Below are 26406 nucleotides of genomic sequence, written 5' to 3'. Positions count from 1 at the left end.
CGGCGGTAATCAGAGATGTCGGAGCAGTTGCGTTTTATGCGCATAAACTGACCCACCGGGATACCATTTTTGAGCCAGTGTGGATGATGACTAGTGGCATATAAAAGGGTATTGGCAGCAGTACTCTTGCGGAAGGTACAGGTGCTCAATTTGCCCTCTTTCAAAGTGATCAGTAAATCAAGTAAGGATAGATGTTCAGGATCAGCGGTATAGGTTAGATGGATATTACGCCCATTTTGGTTGAGTTCGGTCATAAACCGGTGTAAAGATTCGATGTCTCCTTTCCATATCATTAGGACATCATCTATGTACCGCCACCAGGTGAGTACGTGGTGGCTGTACATAGACGAGGTATAAACATCTTCTTCTTCCCAGAGGCCTAGATGTAGGCAGGCATAGGCCGGTGCCCACAATCGGTCTGCCCGGTGGTTTATCCAGGTTTTTATGAACCTTAGGTATGATATAGAAGGTGGGAACGTTGTATTCATTGACTCGTAAATGATCGTATTCCTTAATGGTTAGGAGACCCTCCTCTTTTGCCAGGCTGAGTTTGTAATTTAGTTCTGTGACCATAGTGTGTAATGGATTATGATCCAATTTTTCATAAGTGGAAGTGTCACTCAATAGACGTTTGGCCTCCCCCTCATATTGTTTTGGAGTCAACAGTACAACGTTACCACCTTTATCACTATTTTTAATGACAATGTTATTGTCATTTTGCAGTTCCTTTAGGGCTTTCCTCTCACCGGCTGTTAGATTGTCAGTAGCCTTCTTGGACCAATCAATCTTTTCCAGATCCATTTGTACCATGTCTAGGAATGTTTTAAGCCACCTATTTTTTGATAGTGGCGGCATTCTGAGCGATTTGATCCTGAGGTTAACCCGTCTAATGAGGACTGAAGGTTCTTCTTCCAAGGTTGTGTTTTCCGCCAGTAGGGAGTTCAGAATGTCCAAAATAGCCTGGTCCTCACTTTCAACTGGTCGTTGGTTAGTTTCACCAGCGCCATCATTGGCAAATAATGATCGGTAATAGACCTTGCAGAGGAACAGGGTAATGTCTTTGAACACAGTGAACTCGTCCATGTTGGTCACTGGCGAAAAAGACATACCCTTTTGTAAAAGTGTCCGGTGATCCTTTGTCAAGGTGAAGTCGGATAAATTGATGACCTTCAGGTCATCAATACCCGAAAGTGGTTCTTCATTTTGGGTTTGACAGACTTTGTCACTCTAAAACTGAACATTAATGTTCAAAACAAGCCATATCTAACGACGAAAGAACATGAGCAGGAAGATAAACTCTCTTCCTTTTGGGAAATTCAAAGTAATTGGACTGATTGACCTCCATGACCACCGTAGCGTCAGTTGTTTCATACAACAGCCCAGCATCAATACGCATTGCTTTGGTGCAAGCATCAGCTGTGGACTGCGTGTATAAAAACATCCACCAGCTGACATTCCATTACGTCCAGGAAGAAGCTACGCCATTGGCTACGGCGAAACGCGTCGACGTCACCACCTGACGCTGCCCATGTGACCTGTCCACGTGATCGAATCCAAACAAGGAAGGAAAACGGAGGATTACACAGACGGAGACGGAGACCGAGGCACCCTTACCGGGCTACTTAGCCCGCTCTCTGGATTTGGAGTATACCCAACTCCCTTCCCAACAAAGCCCCCTGCATTCTCGGGCGCACCAATCGGGAAAATCAACCAGAAGACTGCATAAACAGGTTTATATCACCCTGATCATTCTATGAATGAATGAACAGCAATCCAAGGTCTGTAACCATCTTTCATCATTATTGTTCTTATTGGAGTAATATGGATGCTTATACTTTTTGAAAACTCCGCAAGCATCAATACACGCTGCTGCCATATATTATTTAGGGGGTTTATTTGCTCAATTAAACATCAAATACAAACTCCATAACCACTGGAAATCGAGCAAACACCCATACATAACCCTACTTAATTATCCTAGTAGGGAAACGCAGCTGTGCTGCCATCATACCATCCAATTAAAATACCTGTGCATTTCCAGGTATCAAATACTTTCTGATTGACAGCATACCGCATATAGCTTGTAGTGCATCCAATTAATTGAACAGATAACCAGACTGTTAAGGCTATTCAGCGTATATACAGACCGAGTGAATTCATTCGAATGACTGTCGACATGTTACAATCTCAAACAGATTGATAAAAAATACTGAGAATTGATGCTATTCCTGCAACTTTCATGAGAGGAAGTTTCCCTCTCATTTACAGTGAACTTACTACTAGCTCACTACACAATTCTCCTGCCTATCGGCACTACCAATTAACCTACTGCAGTTCTATTACCTCAATCTCCACACTCCCTACCCGTCTCCCCCCCCCCTCCCCTCTTCCCCCCCCCCCCCATATCCTTTCAGGGCTCAGTCATTGGTCAGTACACCATTAGGGCCACAATTTGGAAATCAGTAATCACCACCAGTGAATACCGTTACACTCCACACCATCCTATATACATTGTATTATTGTGTCGACAACCAATGACTGACCCCGACAGTGTCCGGACAGCGTCATGCGTTAATGTTGTCTATTGTATGTCTTGTATGTTATGTGTGATCATGGCCAGATATTAATTACCCAATATCATGCTCCTTTTAACCGTGTTGTGATATTTGAATGTGATTCTATTTGATTAATTTAATCATTAAAATTAACTTTTTTGATACATATTATACGTTTATTATTATTAGGATCAGGATCATTAAAGTTTGGCCACAAGTAACCTCTTTCCTTTCATGACCTTACCTAAGGTCATTTTTCACCTTCTCTTAGCACTATACTGTTCCCCTTTTAATTTTTGAACCAGATATTCTAGCCTGGGCCGTGTTTAAGTGTGTGCACTGCAGACTGCAGTACACTGTAATCACTGAACTACATTATCTCCATCCCTTCTCTCCCCCCCATCTGTCTCCCTCCACCTCTCCTGTTCTTTCAAAACATTCACAATTTACTTTCACTTTCAGTTAGGCAGGTAATATATGGTGCAAATTTCTTTCCTGCATCCACAGATTGCAGGAAAGAAACTTGCATGATTCCCCCATCAACACAGACACTGCTGACGGGAATATCCCTCCTGCCCAGCAATTGTATTCTCCCGACAAACAGTGATTATCACTAGTGACTATACAGCAACCACTAGTGATAATTATAAGAGAATCTGCTCATTAATGGTTCAAATCTCAGCCAGTTTCTGCTGAACCAGCTGAGATTTAAACTGTCTATGGCTGGTCTTAGCTCTTAGGCAGCCCATACAATTATTAGCACTGTGGAGTGTCGGCTTCCTGGCGTGATCGGGCATGTGGGATTTCAAACACATCCGAGCCCATCTCTATTGGTTGTAGACAGTTGAGCTCCCTGCAGGTTGCTTAGCAGCAGTGGACCCTTCTCTGACAAGCTGATCGGGATGCAATCCAGGTGATGCTCTTAGTCAAATCCTAGTCATAAATATCAGAGATTTTATTGATCAAAGCCCACGCTTTACAGGCATAGAGCCCACATGGCTGCTGATCATACGGTTGATTATATTTATGTGGTTGTACTCTTGATGCTAATAAATACTGTGTTTATTAGATCTGACTGGGAGCATCACCTGGATCACATGCCGATCAGCATGTCAACAGAGAAGGTTATACAGCATTACTGCTGCTAGGTGACCAGCTGGGGGCTCGGCTCTCTATAACCAATAGTGCCAGCCTTCCCCTGCATGCACCCATAATGTCACCAGCACTAGGTCCTAATAGACTGCTGCCGCTGCCAAGGAGACAGACGCCAGACCAGCGCTGTAAATAGCAGGGACAGGACAACTGGGGATCCCCACTGTGGCAGAACACCAGGGCCCGGTGGCAAGACAACCTTTGCAACCCTGATAGTTCTCCCACTGCTTTGGACCCTTATATTTTCTTGGTGTGCTGGTGACATATATCTCTTGTTTTCTGCCACCCTGGGGGGCCCCAGTATAGTAGGAAGGGAGCTCACTGCAGAACATGTGAAAGGGCCCATAGTGGGATCGTAGTAAAGGGCCCCAGGATATATATATATATATATATATATATATATATATATATATATATATATATAATTGCATTTTATAGTTGGCCCCCCTACTTTTGTCCCTGTCCCCCCATGTGCCCCCCCTAAATATGAAAACTGGAGACGCCACTGGTTATGAGTGGGAGGTCTAATGATCTGCTTTACTGGCCCTAGTGTCTCAAGATCCTCATATTTCACATATTACTCCATATATCATTAGTCACGGGTCATGGAAAAAAAAAAGGTAGGAAAAAAAGAGACAAAAAATGAGTGTGCTCCCCCTCTTTTCAATATAACCTGTCTGGGTGGAATTTACAGCTGACCCTGCAATGCTATTACACCGAGTTTCTTCTTGGAGCTGAAAAGCAAGGCGCATTCACAAGGGAGATGTATACATGGGGGGGGGGGCGGGAGAGGGCCCGACCCGACTCGGCTCAACTGAGCGCTTAACCAATCCATATGTCCCTGTCTCCAGCCCACCGCGGCTCTTAGCTGCTCCAAGGGATCTCCCGATGGATGGGGGCCCGGCTTTTTCCTCCGGTGCGTGGACACCGTGGTCACTGCTCCATCTGCTGAACTCCACTCCGGCATCCAGTGCGGGGCAGAGTGATCCAATTGAGGTGATCGTGGGGCTCGGTGGTCTCCTTTGGCCTGGTGTCTGGTGCCTAGGGGCTCGCTCACGTGCTGAGTCCCCCAGGTACGTCGGATCTTAGGCGGGGCTGAGTCTCCCGCACGGTCCTCGGGACGTCCAGCCTCTCACGCTGCCGTCTGCTTGTCCGCTGCTGGAGTCGTCGGAGCATCGAAACGACGTACGCCGCTGACAGCCATGGAGCGCTCCGGCACCTCCCACCCTCACACGCGTCACGTCCTCATTGCGTGTGTGTTTCCCTATGTGCAGTCTCCACTCTAATTCAGCATGGTAGCAAGAAATTGTCCAAACGGATGCGTTGGTTTTGCACCCTATCACTTTTTGATTTTTGTAGTCTTAATTTAATAGAATGATAACCCCTATAATAAATCTGCGCTGAGGTGCTGGGTAAGGCTGCTGCCCCCCTGTAGTACCCCAGTTATGGGGTCTGAAAATGGGTGTTATATGTAAAAGGGTAATGGCGCTGCCCGCTAATGGTTGGTATATAGATGGTGAAATCCAATCCTGTATTGACTGTGTGGCAAAAAGCAGATCTAGGTGCTGGTGATCCCACAGATATATAATAAATAAATGAAATGTCAGGTAACCACAACATGGGTGAGCTTATATGGTGTATAAGCTCCCGTTGCTAATTCAGAGAGGCCTATGGAGATAAAGCTGGACATGTAGGGTGATCTCTACAGTTAGGTGGTGTACCCTGTTGCTGAACAGCAATATGTTAGTGGATCGCTCTTCCCGTGGTGCGTTTCCAAAAAGGTAGGTGACTCTAGAACAGGGCTCGACAAATCCCGGTCGCCAGGTCGCCATGGCGACTAGAAATAGTGTCCTGGCGACTTGGCAGAGAGCTGGCGCCATCTGGTGGTGAGCCATTGGTATTACAAGTTATTACCACCAGATGTGAGCTGACGCCATCTGGTGGTGGCCGTTGGTATTACAAGTTAAGCATTACAAGTTAAACAGCAATTCTAATGTAATTTTTCACTATTTTCACTGCCATCCTCTTCCCTCTAATTAGAACCCCCAAACATTATATATATTTTTTATCCTAACACCCTAGAGAATAAAATGGCGATCGTTGCAATACTTTCTGTCACGCCGTATTTGCGCAGCGGTCTTACAAGCGCACTTTTTTGGGAAAAAATTACACTTTTTTTTATTAAAAAATAAGACAACAGTAAAGTTATCCCCATTTTTTTTAATAATATGAAAGATAATGTTGCGCCGAGTAAATTCATACCCAACATGTCACGCTTCAAAATTGCGTCCGCTCGTGGAATGCCGACAAACTTTTACCCTTTAAAATCTTCATAGGCGACGTTTAAAAAAATCTACAGGTTCCATGTTTTGAGTTAGAGGAGGTCTAGGGCTAGAATTATTGCTCTCGCTCTACCAATCGCGGCGATACCTCACATGTGTGGTTTGAAAACTGTTTACATATGCGGGCGCTGCTCACGTATGTGTTCGCTTCTGCGCGCAAGCTCGTCGGGACTGGGTGCGTTTTCTGGCTCCTAACTTTTTTAGCTGGCTCCTAGATTCCAAGCAAATTTGTCAAACCCTGCTCTAGAAGTGAGTGAGTTAATGGTATGGTGCCCTGCCTCCTAGAGGTGAGTGTATTATGTGAAGTGCAACTCTTATAATCAGTAAATGTGGTGCTTCAAATGTCTAAATCCGACTGCTGATGCAGTAGATGTGCAAAGTAATAAATGATATAAAACAAATCCTCACAACATAGGCAAAAAAGTCCTAGTCAGTTCACACCCTATGAGGGCATTGATCAATGTGCAGGTGTGCTTATTAACCACTTAAGATCCGGACCAATATGCAGGTTAAGGACCTTGCCCCTTTTTGCGATTCAGCACTGCGTCGCTTTAACTGACAATTGCGCGGTCGTGCAACGTGGCTCCCAAACAAAATTGGTGTCCTTTTTTCCCCAAAAATAGAGCTTTCTTTTGGTGGTATTTGATCACCTCTGCGGTTTTTATTTTTTGCGCTATAAACAAAAAAAGAGCGACAATTTTGAAAAAAATTCAATATTTTTTTTACTTTTTGCTATAATAAATATCCCTAAAAAAGATATAAAAAAAACTTTATTTTTTCTCAGTTTAGGCCGATAAGTATTCTTCTACATATTTTTTGTAAAATAAACGCAATGAGCGTTTATCGATTGGTTTGCGCAAAATTTATAGCGTTTACAAAATAGGGGATAGTTTTATGGCATTTTTGTTAATATTTTTTTTTTTTTACTAGTAATGGCGGCCCCCTTCCATTAAGGCATCATAATTCAGATCGTAAAGAAGTTTTGGGTCAGGCGTTATATGCGTCCCTAAGTAGACTAGTGATTTTTTATTCCATACGAAACGATATGCTTCTTGTAGAGTGTTCGCCATACTTAAAGATACATGGCTAGGAAATAATATAGACTTCTCCAAATTAATTTTAAAATTGGATAGAACCCCAAACCTAGATACTTCTTCCATCAGAGCAGGTAATGAAGTCTGTGGTGTAGATAAATAGAACAACAGGTCATCGGCATTAGCCGAGACCTTATGTTCATCCGGCCCAATACGGGTTCCCTGAATTCCGTTATTTTTTCTTATTTTACAGAGTAAGGGTTCCAATATCATCGCAAATAGTAAGGGAGACAGAGGACACCCTTGTCTCGTACCATTGTATATTTGGAAATAGTCTGACAAGGTGCCATTCACCTTTACTCTTGCTCTCGGGGACGCATACAACGCCAGTACCCAGCCCATCACGCGATCTCCAACTCTCATCCACCTCAGGACCTCAGTCATAAACGTCCAGTTAACCCTGTCGAAAGCTTTTTCGGCATCCATAGATAATATTATTCTAGGGGCTCTGTCCGGGCCGTGTTACATCCAGTGGAGGACATTTAATGCTCTTATGGTGTCGTCTCTAGCTTCACGGCCCTTCATAAAGCCTGTTTGGTCAGGGTGAACTAGCTTCACTAAATGATCTTGTAGTCTAAGTGCCCAAATTTTTGATAATAACTTTGTATCAGAATTTAACAGAGAAATTGGTCTATAATTGGCGCAATGTTGGGGGTCTTTTCCTGGTTTTGGGAGGACTGTGATGTGTGCCAATAAAGCTTCTGGAGGGAGTGGATTCAGAATGTTAATCGAATTGAAGTAATCACATATTGGGACGCCCAGGTTTTCAGAATTTTTTTTATAATATAAATTCGTAAAGCCATCTGGCCCTGGGCTTTTTCCTACTGTTAAATTTGCTATCACTCCATTCACTTCTTCCACTGTTATCGGCCTATTTATCACCTCCGTAGCTTCAGGTGGCAGCGAACGTAACGCTGAGTCCGCAATATAATCCCTAATCTCCCCCACTCGGTATTCATTAGTGGTGCTTGCCGATTCCTGTTGAATATTGTATAAATTCTCGTAGAATTTATGGAATTCTGCCGCAATTGCCTGTGTTTCTACTATTTTTTTATTTTGTATAGTTAAATTATGAACATGTCTGGAATCTTGTTGTTTTTTTAAGTTGTCTAGCTAAAAGGCGACCGCATTTATTTCCCGGTTCATAGAAATGGCGCGCGTAGTTAGCTGGATTCAGAAATCTTTACGACGGCGTATCAGTAGATCCGCCGTCGTAACTCTGAATCTACGCCGTCCTAAATTTAAGCATATTCTAGAAACGCTTAAATTAGGCTAAGATACGAGCGGCGTAAGTCTCCTATCTTAAAGTGCAATATTTACGCTGGCCACTAGGTGGCGCTTTCGTTGAGTTTGGCGTAGAATATGTAAATGACTAGATACGCAGATTCAGAAACGTACGCGCGCCGGCGCATATTTTTTACGTCGTTTACGTATGGCTTTTTCCGGCATAAAGTTAGTCGAACAAATAGCTGGCCTAGTCAATGTTAAGTATGGCCGTCGTTCCCGCGTCAAAATTTGAACATTTTACGTTGTTTGCGTAAGTCGTCCGTGAATGGGGCTGGACGTAATTTACGTTCATGTCGAAACCAATACGTCCTTGCGGCGTACTTTGGAGCAATGCACACTGGGATATGTACACGGACGGCGCATGCGCCGTTCGTAAAAACCGTCAATCACGTCGGGTCACCACCCATTTACATAAAACACGCCCCCTCATTTGAATTAGGCGCGCTTATGCCGGCCCCATTTACACTACGCCGCCGTAACTTAGGAGGCAAGTGCTTTGTGAATACAGCACTTGCCTCGCTGACTTACGGCGGCGTAGCGTAAATACGATACGCTACCCTGCCTGAAAGATGCGCCGCCCTACCTGAATCTAGCCAAGTATCTATATTTATTACTGGTTTTCTGATCTAGACACTGTGGGGCAGATCCACAAAGAGAGTACGCCGGCGTATCTACTGATACGCCGGCGTACTTTCAAATTTCCTGCGTCGTATCTTTGGTTTGAATCCTCAAACCAAGATACGACGGCATCTGGGTTAGATCCGACAGGCGTATGGCTTCTTACGCCTTCGCATCTTAGATGCAATACTTCGGCGTCCGCTGGGTGGAGTTCTCGTCGTTTTCCACGTCGAGTATGCAAATTAGCTATTTCCGACGATCCATGAACGTACGCGCGGCTGTCGCATTCTCTTACGTCGTCTCTAGTCGGCTTTTTCCGGCATATAGTTAAAGCTGCTATTTTGTGGCATATAGTTAGACTTGCCATGTTAAGTATGGCCGTCGTTCCCGCGTTTCATTTGAATTTTTTTTATTTTTTGCGTAAGTCGTTCGTGAATCGTGATGGACGTAATTTACGTCCAGGTCAAAACCAATGACGTCCTTGCGACATCATTTAGCGCAATGCACGGCGTGAAATTTAGGGACGGCGCAGTTCGTTCGGGACGTGGGGACGCGCTTCATTTAAATGAAACACGCCCCCCTACTCACCGATTTGAATTAGGCGCCCTTACACCGCAAGAGATACACTACGCCGCCATAACTTCGAAGCAACAAAAAGTAAGTTACAGCGGCGTAGCATATCTCCCATACGCTGCGCCGGTGCAGATCTCTGTGGATCTGCCCCCGTTTCAGTTTACTTCCAGCGCATCTTCCAACCTCTTAGCGTCTGCTGGATCCATGGAGGATTTATGTTTTATCTCTATCTTATTTATTTCTTCCAGCAGATCTGTTATTTCTTTTTGTTTTCCTTTTTTTTTCCTTGACCCCCAAGCTATCAATTCCCCCCTAATCACTGACTTATGGGCCTCCCAAATAGCCTGTTCAGAAGTTTCCCCAGACACGTTCCTTTCAAAATATGTTTTAATTTTAATGGTTAAGTCTTCCACAACGCGACTGTCATCTAACAGTGTCTCGTTTAACCACCAAGCTCGTTCCAGGTGGCCCAATGAGACTTGATGTAAGGTCATAATGACAGGTGCATGATCTGAAATCGTTATTGGTTCTATCGTACATGATCTGATCTTTTCTAGGTAGAACTGGTCCACAAAGAAAAGATCTAGACGAGAGTACATATTGTGCATTTTGGAGTAGTAGCTATAGTCTTTTGTCCCCTCATGCGTTACTCGCCATCCATCTACCAAGTGGGCAGACCGTAAAAGCTGTTTTATGTGTTTTAGAGCCTTGAATGATATGGGTGTTTTGCCCGTTGATGTATCTATGCTAGGATTTATTACTAAATTAAAATCACCCACCAAAATCAAAAATCCTTCTCTATACTTCTCTAGTGATTTCAAAGTTTTTATCAGGAAGTTAGCCGTTCCTGTGTTTGGCGCATACACTGAGGCGAATTTATAGCAGTAGCCGTTCAGTTTCGCTTTTAAAAAAAGGTACCTACCCTCGGGATCTATTTGTGAAGATGTCACGATAACTGGGCATGTCTTTTTAAATGTTATTGACACTCCCCTTGCCCTTGCGATCGGGGACGGCGCATGGAACCACTGGTTAAATATGTGTAAGGGCATATTTGGTGTAGCCCCTTTCAGGAAATGTGTTTCCTGTAGAAAGGCCACATCTATAGCATAATGGCGTAACTCTTGCCAGAGACGGCCTCTCTTCTGGGGTGAATTTAGGCCTCTAACATTATATGTTATTACCTTTTAATGGGCCTGCTATCCCTTATTTTCATGAAAAAACGCCTCAACTATTCGCTGCTGTATATCTTTTTTTCTGTTTCCCTGCCTGTCTGAGAGAGGGGAGAGGAGGTGGAGAGCAGAGACAAAAAAAAAATTTCCCCACATAAACTCCCAGTTAACCACGTAACTCCCATTCACCGGTGACTCATACCTCAGATGTGTCCCAACCATAAACTCCCAGTTAACCACGTAACTGGCATTCACCGGGGACCCATACCTCAGATGTGTCCCAAACATTTAATTCCATAATTTTACTTCCAAATGCCTCCAAAGACCCAACCGCCTTCCTAAAAGAAAATGAAACACAAAAAGAAAACAACAAACAGAAAAACAAACCAACATTATCAATTTTCCATGCAACCAATTTCAAATATTCAGGGCAGGCGGGCGGGAGCTTTTCCTATCCTGTGTGCTGACAGGAAGTCTGTACCTCTGACCTCCTCTCTGCACTGCCTCCCCCTCCCACCACTCTGACCAATAACCTGTGAGCTCAAGTTAACTTCAATAAATAATTTCACCCTCACTAGCCCAACCTACAGGGTCCCATTTCATGTAGACCTGCAATTATTTCTTCTTTTCTTTTTGCTACAGGCTTTTCTTTATCTCTTCTCAACAGTCTCAGCATTGGACGTTTTAGGGCAAAATTTCTGTCTTCAATAGTTAATCATCTTAATTGTGCTATAGGTGTGCTTATATATTATGAGTATTTTTGTTTTCCCTCCCCCTCTCTTATTTAAATACTTCCAAGTCAGCTCCCCACTTCTCCAATGCCTTCTTTCTTTAGACCCCAACAGGAACAAATAATTGATGTTTAAAAATTGAGATTACTATCTGTATGATATGTCTATGGGTCTAAACATAGGATGCATTGAGACCTTGGTCGGATCTCTTTTCTTTTGACTCCTGTAAGTGTTTATGGATAAAAACTTTGCAATAAATTCTGATTAACCACCTGAGCACCATATATACTGAAATGTATGCAGCTATAGACCCTATACTGTAATGGAGCTGATCAGCGACCTATAGTGTGACTGTGCTAGTGTGGTGCTAACTGAGACTGGTTGGGAGGGTCACTAACTGACTTACCCTGATGTCACTACCAGGTGTGCAGTGTGCAGTGTGCAGAGGCACTGATGTTGAACGAGAAGGCCTGGCTTGCAGTCTCCACTCAAATTCATCCAAAAGGTGTTCTATTAGGTTGGGGTCAGGCCAGTTAAGATCCTCCACCTCAAACTCGCTCATCCATGGCTTTATGGACCTTTTCTTTGTGCACTGGTCCAAATCATTTAGTTGAGGGGGAGTATGGTTTGAGGTTGTTTTTCAGGGGTTGGGCTTGGTCTCCTAAGGCATCAGCATACCAAGACATTTTGGACAATTTCATGCTTCCAACTTTGTGGGAACAGTTTGGGGATGGCCCCTTCCTGCTCCAAAATGACTAAACACCAGTGCACAAACAAGGTCCATGACCTCACCCCGATAGAACACCTTAGGGATGAATTAGAGTGGAGACTGCCAGCCAGACCTTCTTGCAACGCTGTATCTTGGCCTAGGCCACAGAAAATTCTCCTGCGCTCTGGTATTTCCTGCTATAGGGTAACGTGGTTCAATTACAGGGTATGTTCAACGGTCTTGCAGCCCTCCTCAGAATCATGGAAATTCATAAGGCTAAAAAAGAGAAAAGAAAGGAGGGCGCACCGACCTAGTGTGATACCGTATAAAAAGGTTTTATTATATATATTAAAAAAATGGTTATACTCACAAAATTAGTTGTAAAACGCGCTTTGACAAACAGTACAACTGGTACGCAGCAACGCCAGAAGAACACGGTGACAACACGGATCAAGTAGTATCTGACCGGTGGTATGGCTGACGCGTTTCAGGGGCGTACCCCTTTCCTCAGAGCCTTGGTGGTCTGTAGTTGCTCCCTCATAATGAAACTTTTGGGTATTTATACACACATGAGCATGTGCCGAGGTGCCTAGACCATAGGCCATAGAGTCCCTGCCGGCTTGCGCTATACTTTTAGTGCAGTGCCAGTCTTATGAGGTGGACTGGGCCTGCAAGACAAATCAATCTGGTGCCCCCATAAAGCGGCCGCACTGCTGCCTGTATGATAGGGATGGTGCATACACAAGGCACACTGACATGGTCACCTATACCTGGCAGGTAGGTAGTAGGACTCTCCTGCAATCCTTTGCTTGTGTCAGTTGTACATATTAGGGAATCCTAATTTTATTTCTGTTGATTGCTGATGAGAAAAATAAACAGATGGATTTATTTATTTCTGCCCTCAATCCTTCCTTTGCTCACTGCCTGGACCACATACCTTCATCGCTGTGCTATATGTTTTCTGCTGCACCACTGGCATGGTTATATCCTCTTAGTCCTCCATAAATGTATCAGAAATTTGTGCTTAAAGTAGAACTATAGGCAACACTTGTTTTTCCATTTTGGATAGAGTAAGGGATGGTGATAGCCATATTTGCCATCCGTTCATTTCTCTTTATTTCCTGCCCCATAGCCATACAGGAAGTGAGAGGAAATCTCTGCAGATTAAGGGAACGCCCCCCCCCCAAGGCCCTCAGAACTAGTGTCCCCACTGGAAAACTTCAGGGCAGGTCTTAAACAGGAAGTGGTGTGACTTTGACTGGAAGGGGTGGATCATATTTAAATTAGGGGTTGCACGAGTTTAGTCAGGTCTAGGGCAACACAAAACCTAAATACACCGCTGCCTTCTTGTCTGACATCCTTGCCTGACCTCACAAATGCACTTCTGGAAGAATGGTCAAACATTCCCTTAGACACACTAAACCTTGTGGATAGCCTTCCTAGAAGAGTTGAAGCTGTTATAGCTGTAAAGGATGGGTCAACTCAATATTGAACCCTACGGACTAAGACTGGAATGTCATTAAAGTTCATGTGTGTGTAATGGTAGGCGTCCCAATACTTTTGGCATAATATTGTGTGTGTGTGTGTGTGTGTGTGTGTGTGTGTGTGTGTGTGTATATATATATATATATATATATATATATATATATATATATATATATATATATATATATATATATATATACATACATACATATACACATACACAGTATCTCACAAGAGTGAGCACCCCTCACATTTTTGTAAATATTTTATTATATGTTTTCATGTGATATTACTGAAGAAATTACACTTTGTTACAATGTAAAGTAGTGAGGGTACAGCTTGTATAAGTGGCGGTTAACACTACCGCGACTTGGGATCCGACTTGTGTCGCCCCAAGTCACACAACATGAGAAATTCAATTGAAGTGAATGAGAGCCGTCTTAATGTACACTACTGAAGTCGCTCCGACCCATTGATTTCAATGGAAGTTGCCTCCAAAGTCGGATCACATCTTAACTGAAGCAACTTTAAAGGAAAAGAAAATAGTTTCCTCAGGCAAACCCCTCCCTCCCACAGAGCTGATTATTCTGTGATTGGCCACAGCCAAAGTCTCCTGTCCTAGAGGCAACTTTAAGTCGCTTTGTAAGTTGCTCCAAGTCACGCTGAAGTCGCCTTGCAAAGTTGCGCTGTAAGACGGGTTGCCCCTGTGTGAACCAGCACTAACAGTGTAAATTTGCTGTCCCCTCAAAATAACTCAACACACAGCCATTAATGTCTAAACTGCTGGCAACAAAAGTGAGTACACCCCTAAGTTAAATTGTCCAAATTGGGCCCAAAGTTTCAATATTTTGTGTGGCCACCATTATTTTCCTAACTCGGTTTGCGAGTGTTTTCTTGCAATACGAGCAGGATTCAGGCCAAAGCGGTGTGCAGTGCCGCGTTTAGCCTGAGGTGGGGGCGCCGGAGCTGAATGGCGCCGATCGTCGCCGTTCAGAAACGGGCCAGAAAGGCCCGAGGACAGTTCGGCTGACCTCGGCAAACCTCAGAAAGGCTTGTGAACAAAGTCTTTCTGAAGTTTGCCCAGGTCAGCCAAACTGTCCTCGGGCCTTTCTAGCGCCCCCCGCCTCTGCCCGCATGTGGTATTGTATGCCATTGAAGTCAATGTGGAACAAATAATCTTTGTTTCCATTGACTTCAATGGGGAAACTCGCTTTGATATGCGAGCAGGCCCGGATTTCCCACAAGGCCACCAAGGCCAGGCCTCGGGGCGGCAGGGTGCCAAGGGGCGGCAGCAGCATGGAGTCGCCCGGAACATATAGTTAATGGCGGTAAGTTGCTTTCTAGCAGGTCTAAATGTAGTGTGGGGGAAATACTAAGAAATAATAATTAAATTAATAAAATAAAAAAGTAATTAAAAGGTAAAGAATAAGAAAAATAATATTAAAAATAATAAGAAAATTATACAATAATAAGAAAGAGTAAATGACAAGCTACAAATAAATAAAAATAAAAAAGTGATTAAAAAGTAAAAAAAAAAGAAACCAAAAAATATTTGAACTAACCGTGCCGCCCCTGCCATCCGGTTGCCATTCTCTGTTTATTTGGGGGGTGGGGGTAGTTTGGTTGGCGGGGAGGGGTTCATTGCGGAACCTGGCCTTGGGGCGGCAGGGAGAGCAAATCCGGCCCTGTATGCGAGTACTTTGGATTACGAGCATTCTCCTGGAACGGGTTATGCTCGTAATCCAAGGTTCCACTGTATATATATAGATAGATAGATAGACACACACACACACACACACACTCAAACAATTTGCCTTGCATTTCTATTTTAAACTGAATGGGTTGTTTTACAAGGTGAGGGTTCACATATCCTTTAAGTAAATTAAACATTTTAAAACAAGATTTGTGCTGTAGTATCTTTTTAAGGTTAATAAATATGATTTAAACAGAAGATCTGTGCCAATAATCATAATCCCCTTTCTAGTGAGGGCCATTGTGCTCACCAGTCAACTTAACTGTATGAAAAAATAGACTGAATAACTCATCAGTAGAGTATAAAATGGGAAAAAAACAGAGCTGTGTGCAATGTAGTCTGAAGGTAAACTACAAAGAAGACACAGTTTTAACATAAAGAGCAGCTGAGAGAACGGTATATTATTAGTGAGCAGAATGGAAGACTTGGAAAAGAGGTTTGACATACCAATATTAGCAGGGTGCATGGAATGTTAACATATGAGAATTCACATACAAGCCACAAAAAGAAAGAGCAAAACCTGACAGATGATTCCGGTAATGTTTCACAGTGGCTTATTTGGTCCATGGACAGACACTCTGGAAGAGCAAGTGATTTACTTGGAAAGAAGAAAAAAACTTTATAACATCCAATCCCAACCAATAATATTAAAATGGATTGACTGGTCTTCCTCGCTAGCGGGCTGAAGAGATCAGTCTGGGTGCCAACCGAACTTCCTAGGAAGGTTTTATTTTTTTTCCAGAAGTGACCCAGAGAAAATGAACAGCGTGTTCTTTCTACCTTTCACTTTGACCGATGGGGTCCGTCTGAGCAATCCAAGCTTGACCCAGAATATAATTTGTGATTGAACATTTTTACCACCCCATTTGCACACACCTTTTTTGTACATCAGTCAGGTGAGTCATTATTGTTTTGAAATATTACCATTGGATTCAAAGACACATCTAATTTGGGGCAACATTTTTTTTGTTGTTTTGTTTATTTTTTGATTGTATGTACATATATCTAAAGTACCTTTATGTCTAAGGTAGTTTACATTATAACCTAGATCTTTGAATATCTGGTGTAAGTTGTTAATACACTTATCAGCACCAGTTACTCATTTGTACTGTTAAAACTAGAATCAAAGCTTATATATATATATAATCATTTTTTAAATTAATTTATTACATTTTTGGGGAAAATACATTTTCTGAAAAAAATTACAAACTTTTGTATCATTGCCATTTTATTTTCTCCCAAACTGAACTTGATTTTGGAAAGAAGAGCTGCTGTAGGTAAAATGGATAATGGCTAATTTTTCTATAAATTATGCTTGGCTGCGTATTGTATTTTTTATTGGCCCTTGTCACATTTTATGATATGTAATACAGCCTGCGTCCGTAAAAGGAAAGATACTTGGCTACTCTGCAGGCAAAAGGGGAATATAAACTGTAGTAAATTATATGGTGAACATGTTGGTTTGAAAAAAAAAAAAAAGTATAAAGATTGATGTCAACCATCTGCAGTATAGTGTAATCTCTTACAAACTTTTTATTTGAAAGAAAAACAGGTACTATCAAAGACAGTACATTACTGGATGCAATAATTTTTAGTTAAGTAATACACATTTAGGAGATGATTTAGAAGGTTTAATTTGCAGACTATGCTAAAAAAATGAATTTGTATATTAATATGTATTAGAATTATACATTCTAGTAAGAGACGGAATGTTTCTGTAATGTATTATTTTCTGAAATATAAATGTAATAATAATAATACGTCTGCATTGCTAAATGTAGAATATGATAAGTGAATACAGTTTTGGACCTAATGATGCCATGCTGCTATCATTTGAGCTAAATGGTTGAACAATATTACTGTTAAATTGTAAAAAAAAAAATGTCACTTTGATAGGTGTCAGTACATGACTCCCATCTTAATGGCTGTCCCTGAGCACCCCTGCATTGATCCCTGTATTCAAAGTTCCCTGCATTGCCCATGCACTGATCTTTGAAAAGATGAAGCAGCTGTCAGCCACGTATTGAAAGCTCAGGACACTGTCATGTACAGTAGTATATGGGATGGAAAGGCATGCCAATATCTTTGGGAGACTCTAGAAGCATTTTGGTGGGCCTCCAGTAAAATGGGAGGTACTGTATGTGGTGAGATTAATGGCTGCTCTTAAGCCCTGTACACACAAACGGGATTCCCGGCGAAATAATAGGGTCCGCTGGGAATCCTGACGGGAAAACCGAGAACCTGCTCGGTAAGTTTCCCTGTGTACACACGGCTGGGTTTCCCTTCGGGAAAACTGTGGGGAGAGCTTTGGCAGGGAATCCCGGCCATGTGTATGCTCCCTCGCAGTGTTTGCCCATAGGAAAACTGCCGGGTTTAAAACCACCGGGAATCCCGGTGGGAAAATAGAGAGCAGGTTCTCTATTTTCCCGCTGGGATTCCTGGTAGTTTTCCTGTCGGGAAAACTGCGAGGAAGCATACACACTTTCGGTTTTCCCGGCCAAAAGTTCTCCCGCAGTTTTCCTGGCAAGAAAACCGGTCGTGTGTTCGGGGCTTTAGGCAATACTGTTTTTTTTTTACTAGGTTTTAGTTGTAGCTGTATACTGAATGTAATACGTTTTTAATAATTTAGCACAGACATAAATAATCTTTTGACACAAATGAAAACATAAAATATATGTTTTTATTCCATGGTCAAAAGGCATAATTTTTTATACAAAATGATACATTTCTAAAGACTAGCATCTCTATCCTATACAACTATTTCAATATATATATATATATATATATATATATATATATATATATATATATATATATATATATATATATATATATATATTAAGCTGGTCATCAATGTATTTTTATTATGAAACATAAACACCTTCAAAAATACGTTTTAGTTAAAGAGACCCTGGCACTAGACCACATTTATTTAAACAACAACCTTTACACACCTTTTATGTGAACATTTAAAGTATTTTTTTTTTGTAATCGGAAAGCTTTTATCGAGAGTTTCCAAAGTACAAATACTGTCATACAAGGCTTCAGGTACAAAATATATAGATATTTGAAATGATAACATATAGCATTAGTATTACATTTGAAGGCTAAATAAAATCAACCAAGAACAAGTACAAGGTGTAGTGACAGCACAATGCATCCTACTGAGTTCTCCCTAAGAGGAACACTAATAGGCATTTATAGGGGTCTACTCTTTACTAGATGTAGTACACAAGGAGCACAAGTCTGGAGTATACAGCCAACATTTAAAGTATTTTAGACATGTAATTTAAATGTAAAAGTGTCCCTTGTGTAGATGTCTAAAAGCCCAGAAATGCTGCTGGCTGCCACTATCTTGGATAGGCGTGCGCAAGGGGTGTGCCAGGTGTGCCTGGGCACACCCTAATCCTGGAGTTGGCAACCTGGCAATCCTTCCTTGCCGACCCTCAGAACCCGGACAGGAGAGGTAGCGGGGGTGGAATTTAGTGGAACTGATCTGTATTTTCCTCCTGCAGCAGCTGAAAGTAGGCTTCTCCTCCTCTCCCTTTTGTCAACATTCAACTTCCACAGAAGGAAAATATAGGGGATCGGTACTAATATATGCCACCTCGCCACCCTTCCTTTCCCTGTTCCTCTTCCTTTTGTTGCCCAGGTCCATCATGTGCTCCCTTGCTCCCCCTTCCTCCCTGTGTTTCAGGATGGACATCAGGGAAGAGGCTGGTAAATATGTCAAACGCATATCTGTTGGAGCTTTGGGGTGCACACCCTAATGCAATCGGCTGCGCACACCTATGGATGGGGGGTTAGTAGCCCCAGCATACTTATAGTGGTCACTCAAGTGATCCCTTTACTCCTCCCTCTGCAGCTACATAAAATGTAAAGAAGATACGTAAAGGGAAGTGCAGAGCACTAGGCCAGGACAGAGTACACCCCCAGAAGAGGAGAGGGTTATGACATCCAAGGAGGGAAAGGGCAGTGCTAGAGAATTGACTTTTCCTGCAGCAGTCAAAGTTTGTAGCAAGTTCAATACCACATTGCAAGCGCATAAAACATCATCTTTAATGGAAAGAAAAAACACTGCAAGCAAGTGTTTAAAATACTTGATTTTTCTGTGCTTTTAATTGCAATTATTAAGTTGGTGACAGGGTCTCTTTATACATTCTTCCTGTCTGACTGTTTGGAATGGTAACACGATCATTGTGAATATCAGATCTTCTCTATTTTTACTACAGTACACCCGGCACCTGCAGGAGTCTTATATATCAAGATAATACAAGACCATGGAATTGTTAGATCAGATTTACCCGGATTACAATTTTAGAAATACTTCCAGCAATAATACAAACCAAGAAACTTTCTTAGATATATCTAACAATGATTTGATCGGAACATCAGTAATTGGCATCTTGCTGTCCTTAATGTGTGTTGCTGGTGTGGTTGGCAACTTTTATACTCTAGTGGTAATTTGTATCTCAGTGACAACATTCACATCGATGTACATCCACATACTTAATTTGGCTTTGGCTGATTTGTTATATCTTTCAACCATCCCATTTATTGTCCACAACAGCTTTGTAAAGGACTGGTACTTTGGAGAGGCTGGCTGTAGGGTTCTGTTGAGCCTGGACCTTCTGACCATGCATGCCAGCATTTTCATCTTAACAGTAATGAGCACTGAGAGATATATTGCAGTGAGTAAACCTTTTAATACTGTTCGAGGGTCAAAGAGATACCGCAAAAGCCTGGCATTTGCAATCTGGGTGTTATCTTTCCTTTTGACATTACCCATGATGCTGATGATACATCAAGAAGAAAGGATTCTTGACAATGGTACAGTCCGGAATTTATGTACCCCCACGTGGAGCGATGAACAATATAAGATATATCTTACAGTGCTATTCACTACAAGCATCCTTGCTCCTGGGGTAATTATTGGCTATTTATATACCAAACTGGCAAGAGCTTATTGGATATCTCAAACCAAAAGCCTTCTAAATAAGGAGCTGCCAAGATCTCCAAAGCAAAAAGTGATACTGATGATCTTCATTATTGTGCTTGCTTTCTGGGCTTGCTTCCTCCCATTCTGGATTTGGCAGCTAGTACCTCTCTACAGTAACGAGGAGCTGAGGTTATCTGTTCAAACTGAGATCTATGTAAATACTCTGGTGACTTGTCTTACCTACGGCAACAGCTGCATCAACCCCTTTCTGTATACTTTACTAAGCAGAAATTACAAGGAATATCTTCGCAATAGGCAAAGGGGAGGACTCGGATCCCTGAGCCTTAAGGGTGGAACAGGCTACCCGGACAATCCTGCCAAAAGATCCTTGTCCGGAGGAAGCAACCAGGGTACAGAGACTGTTACCTTAAGCAATGCAAAGTTGGCAGTAAAAACACAGCATTCAGTTTGAACAAGAGGTAAGGTTTTTCAATGTATTTTGTAATGTATTGTAGACAACTACTTACCAAGTACCCCTAAGGATGTATCTTTATCTCTACCTCATCTAAATGTCTCAATTCTTTCCAAGTAAGCTTTTGAGCTTTTAAAATTATTACCGTATATACTCGAGTATAAGCCGACCCGAATATAAGCTGAGGCACCTAATTTTACCACAAAAAAACGTATTGACTCAAGTATAAGCCTAGGGTGTCCATCTGCATGCCTCATTGTGCCTCACTTTGCCTCACTGTGCCCATGCCTCACTGTGCCCATGCCTCACTGTGCCCATGCCTCACTGTGTCCATGCCTCACTGTGTCCATGACTCGACTTACGTTTAACATCGGAGTATATAGAAGGGGTGCCCGGATTTGAAAAATCTGTGCTCCCAGGCCGTAGGTTTCCCTAGACAGCACACTTATAGAAGAGAACTGGGGCTATATGTGTGCCAAGTTTCGGGTCCAAGGGACATATGGACGGCCGGTACCGGGTCCCCAAAGTTACCAGAGAAATTACTGTTTAACATTGGAGTCTATGGAAGGGGTGCCTGACTTTGAAAAATCGGTGCTCCCCGGCCGTAGGTTCCTCGGACAACAAACTTTGCTTGTATAGGAAGAGTGGGGCTATATGTGTGCCATGTTTGGTACTGGGTCTCCAACGTCTGGGAGATCAGGCGCAAAAAGGTGACTTGAGTATAACCCGAGGGGGCATTTTCAGCACCAAAAATTGTGCTGAAAAACTTAGCTTATACTCGAGTATATACAGTATTATTAATATTGTTATGCAGGATTTATAACAGCTTTTGCAGCGTGTAACAAAATGAAGGCAGACATTACAGGTGCATTACAATTTGGTGCAAGAGGAATCAGAGGGCCCTGCTCATTTGAGCTTACATTCTAAAAGGGAGGGTCAATTGATACAAAAGGTAAACAAAAAGCTGTGGGGGATGAGGCTTCTTTAAAGAGAAGGGTTTTCAGGGATCATCTAAAGATGGATAGATTAGGGGGCAGTTGGACAGATTGGGGTAGGGAGTTCCAAAGGTTGAAAGAAGCTTTGGAGAAATCCTGGAGGCGAGCATGGAAGGAGGTGACAAGGGAGCTAGAGAGCAGGAGGTCTTGGGATGACCAAAGAGAATGGCTTGGTTGGTATTTTGGGACTAGGTTAATGATGTAGCTGGGGGCAGATTTATGAATGGCTTTGAAAATTATTGTTGGTACTTTGAATTTTATTCGTTGGGTGAGTGGAAGCCAGTGGAGGGATTGACAGAGAGGGGTGGAGGACACTGAATGGTTGGTAAGGTGGATGAGTCTTGCAGCGGCTCTCATTATGGACTGAAGGGGGGGTAGTCTATGTAAAGATAATCCAATGAGGAGGAAGTTGCAGAAGTCAAGGAGAGAGATAACCAGAGAGTGAATTAGCTTGGTGGAGTCATTAGTTAAAAAGGGGCGTGTTCTAGAAATTTTGCGGCATGATTTGGACAGGGTAAATCTAACAATATAAAATAAGTAAATATAACAATTCCACTTTGTTTTGTATAAAATGTTATTTTTGTTAAACTTTCAATCTAGTAAAACAAGTTTAATTTGAAAAGTAGGTAACAATACTGAATCTGTCAAAAGTACCTCTGGAAGTACATGCTCTGTTTGTTGATGGCCCCTATTTTTACACAATCCATTACATTATACCAGGGCTTGCCAGCCACCCTATATTACTGAATATGCTTGACAGAAAGTCCAAGGTCTAAGAGTGCACTTACACTGGCTGTCTTAACTGTGCCTGGGCATGGGTCACCTCCTTGGTCTGGTTTGTTTGTGTGGCGTGAGTGCTCCAAACATTACCCGAGACCGGAAGGAAATGATGGACCTAGGCATGGTTAACTTGTGGTTCAGTACAGTTCTCTTTAGTGTGAGTGCTTACCTTGCCTGAGCACAGAACTCTCCAAAGATCACTGATCACAGAAGCAGAGATCACTGTGGTCTGGTTGGCAGAGGTGATGTAAGTGTGCCGGGGAATATTTGCTTATGGAGGGCAGGCAAACTCAGGCATGGTTCAGCTCAACCATGTCCATTGTGAGTGCACCCTAAGAGGAGAGGGTTTACCATATTTTGCAGTTTGCATTGAAAACAGGTCAGTATGTGAGATAAGACAAAATAATCTCTAATGCCTTGTACACACAATCGGAATTTCCGATGAAAAAAGTCAGACGGAATATTTTCATCAGGTATTCCGACCGTGTGTGTGCCCCATCTGATTTTTTCCATCGTAAATTCCGCCGGACTTAGAAAGAGAACATGTTCTTTTTTTTTTTCGATGAAAAAAAATTCTATCGCAAATTCCAATTGTCTGTGTGGAACTCCGATGGAGAAAAAAAACACGCATGCTCAGAATCAAGTCGACGCATGCTCGGAAGCATTGAACTTTTCTAGGCTCGTCGTAGTGTTATACGTTACCACGTTTTGGACGGTCGGAATTTGGTGTGACAGTGTGTATGCAAGACAGCTTGAACAGAATTCCATCTGAGTTTATCCCGACGGAAGTTCCGATCGTGTGTACGGGGCATGAGGCCCCTTCCACATGTGGAAGGCTCCATTGAAGTCTGCTGATGCCCTCTGAGCAGGTGGATGGCTGGTCCGTGTCTGCTCCGCTTATGCAGAGCGGACACAGTCCACTCTCCTCTATAGGCAGTCCAATGTAAATGGGCTGCCTGTCTCTTTACACCTGACTGCCATCTTATCTGATCCACCAGACAGATGGGAAAGGGATCGGATGTCGGTGGGTGTCAACAGACACATGTCCATTGACACCCGCCACTCCATAGAGGAGACTGGAGTGTCTGATCGGTTTACTGGTGTGAAAGGGGCCTAACTGTTATGACTGTTTAGAATATAGGGAAATACATTTACTTACTATATTATTAACCTGATTATGGCAATTCTAGAATAACATTAATGTTGCTGAGATGCACTGGGTTTGGATGGTTGAGATATTCCTCATTTGTCTATTGGTGGGTCGATTGTTCTTCTGGGCCGTATACCATAAGTCATTGATGACCTAGTGCTTATGGAAGAAGAATGAGAGCAGCAGCATCAAACAAAACATACCACGTACGTTTCATTGTAATAAATCCTGTTGTAGAAAGAGCTACTGAGAAGAGCTGGCAGACTCTCTATAACACAAATACCCTGTAGCCATCTCCGTTCTCCGCAGTCTCCTCATGAGGGAAGGCCGAGTTCAACAGTATCTCTGCCTATAAAGCAAGCAGCATGCTGTCTCTAGGGTTTTGACTTTCTTCACAACAGTACTCATGCATCAGCGCTGATGACAAAAGGAATAGAGTCTCTCCATCAATCACCTGTGCCTGGGGTAGTGGGCTTGGAACAAGTCCTCCTTTTCATTTTGGTAAAACATTTTTTTTTAGTTTATCTTCTATGCTGATGTGAAACTAGAAGAAAACCGCTATACGTGATTAACCACTTCATTACTGGGCACTTAAACCCCCTTCCTGCCCAGACCAATTTTCAGCTTTCAGCGCTGACGCATTTTGAATGACATACGGTCATACAACGCTGTACCCAAATTATATTTGTATCATTTTATTCCCACAAATAGAGCTTTCTTTTGGTGGTATTTGATCATCTCTGCGATTTTTATTTTTTGCGCTATAAACAAAAAAAGACAGAAAATTTTGAAAAAAAACACAATGGGCTGGATTCAGAAAGATCAGCGGATCTTTCTGCTGGCGTAACGTATCTCAGATACGTTACGCCGCCGTAAATTTGGGCGCAAGTTCCATATTCAGAAAGAACTTGCGCCCTAAGTTACGGCGGCGTAACGTATGTGGGCCGGCGTAAGCCCGCCTAATTCAAATGGGGATGTTGTGGGCGTGTTTTATTTAAATTTAACATCACCCTGCGTATTTTACGTTTTTTGTGAACGGCGCATGCGCCGTTCGTGAAAAAATCCCAGTGCGCATGCTCGAAATTCCGCCGCAAATCGTCAATGCTTTAGACGTGAACGTAAATTATGTACAGCCCTATTCGCGAACGACTTACGCAAACAACATACAAATTTCAAAATTTGGCGTGGGAACGACGTCCATACGTAACATTGCGTACGCCTCATAAGAGCAGGAGCAACCTTACGCCGAAAAAGCCTAACGTAAACGACGTAACAAAATAGCGCCGGGCGTACGTACGTTTGTGAATCGGCGTATCTACCTAATTAGCATATTCCTTGCGTAAATCGACCGAAACGTCACCTACAGTACCTGCCGCCGAGAATGTGTTTTTAGCACGACAGCATCGCGCTGATTCTCGGCGACAGGGTGCCGACATCTCGCACTCGCTTGAATGGTGACAGCACATTCCAGCAAGCGCGTCATAGAAGCGACGGGAGATCCGACTTGGATTCCCGCCAATTCTACACGTGTGCGGCGTTTGTTATGAATCCTGAGGGGGAAGTCCCCGCTGGGTTTCCTCCGACGTCTTCGGCGGGGGGTGGTGTGCTTCTTCTTCCGCTATCCGGGGGGGTCTTCTTCGGGCTATCCGGGGGGGTCTTCTTCGGCTATCCGGGGGGTCTTCTTCACTCTCCGGGGGTCTTCTGCTATGTTCGCCGCTCTCCGCTGTTGACTCGGCGCACCCCGGTTCTTCCTCCAGCTGTCCGGTGCCTTCTCCTTCAGCGCTGAACGTCTATCTTCTTCTTCCGTGCTGTGACGTATTCTTCTTCTTCCGGGCTGTGACGTCATCTTCTTCTCTTCTCCCGATGTTGACACGCCGGCTCTTCTCGCTGAAATGACGGGTGCGCGGCTTGCATCGGACCTATATAGGCCTCACAGTCCCATCATGCTCTGTACCTACCCATGTGATACCTACCCACGTAGGGGTACGATGTACCCCATATCCATTCACTTAGGGTGGGGGGCCGGTATCTGGGGGCCCCCTTATTAAAGGGGGCTCCCAGATTCCGATAAGCCTCCCGCCCGCATACCCCGACAACCAACGGCCAGGGTTGTCGGGAAGGGGCCCTGTCCTCATCAACATGGGGACAGGGTGCTCTGGGGTGGGGGGGCCCCGCAGTGCGCCCCCCTGCCCCAGAGCACCCAACCCCCCCATGTTGAGGGCATGCAGCCTGGTACAGCTCAGGAGGGGGGGCGCTCGCTCGTCCCCACTCCTTTCCTGACCGGCCGGGTAGCGTGCTTTGGATACGGGTCTGGTATGGATTGTAGGGGGACCCCCTACGCCGTTTTTTCGGCGTAGGGGGGCTCTCCTTACAACCCATAACAGACCTAAGGGCCCGGTATGCTCCTGAGGGGGGAACCCATGCCGGATTTTTATTTAAAATCCGGCGGGGACTTCCCCCTCAGGATTCATAACAAACGCCGCACACGTGTAGAATTGGCGGGAATCCAAGTCGGATCTCCCGTCGCTTCTATGACGGCTTTGTCTCTATCGCGGCAAGCCAGCTCGGCGCTGGCTCCCGCGATGGGGCTCGTAGGTGGTCA

The 26406-nt window shown here is 43.4% G+C and overlaps 1 protein-coding gene across 2 annotated transcripts in view; it reads left to right on the top strand.

Annotated features, from left to right (window-relative positions):
- Positions 1-26406, top strand: part of LOC120915240 (urotensin-2 receptor-like) — a 38747-nt gene that overhangs the window by 9395 nt on the left and 2946 nt on the right. The window contains exons 1-2 of one of the 2 annotated variants that reach the window (XM_040325585.1): positions 15826-16364; positions 19701-20886. In XM_040325585.1, coding sequence (XP_040181519.1) covers positions 19749-20879 — 1131 coding nt within the window. In that variant the 5' untranslated portion in view covers positions 15826-16364; positions 19701-19748 and the 3' untranslated portion in view covers positions 20880-20886. Of the gene's footprint in view, positions 1-15825; positions 16365-19700; positions 20887-26406 lie in introns of those variants that run through there. The other variant, XM_040325587.1, reaches the window with a different exon arrangement.

This window comes from Rana temporaria, chromosome 10 (assembly GCF_905171775.1).
Source record: "Rana temporaria chromosome 10, aRanTem1.1, whole genome shotgun sequence".
Taxonomy (NCBI): domain Eukaryota; kingdom Metazoa; phylum Chordata; class Amphibia; order Anura; family Ranidae; genus Rana; species Rana temporaria.
The sequence above is the reverse complement of the archived record's forward strand: the minus strand, read 5'-3'. Positions and strand labels throughout refer to the sequence as shown.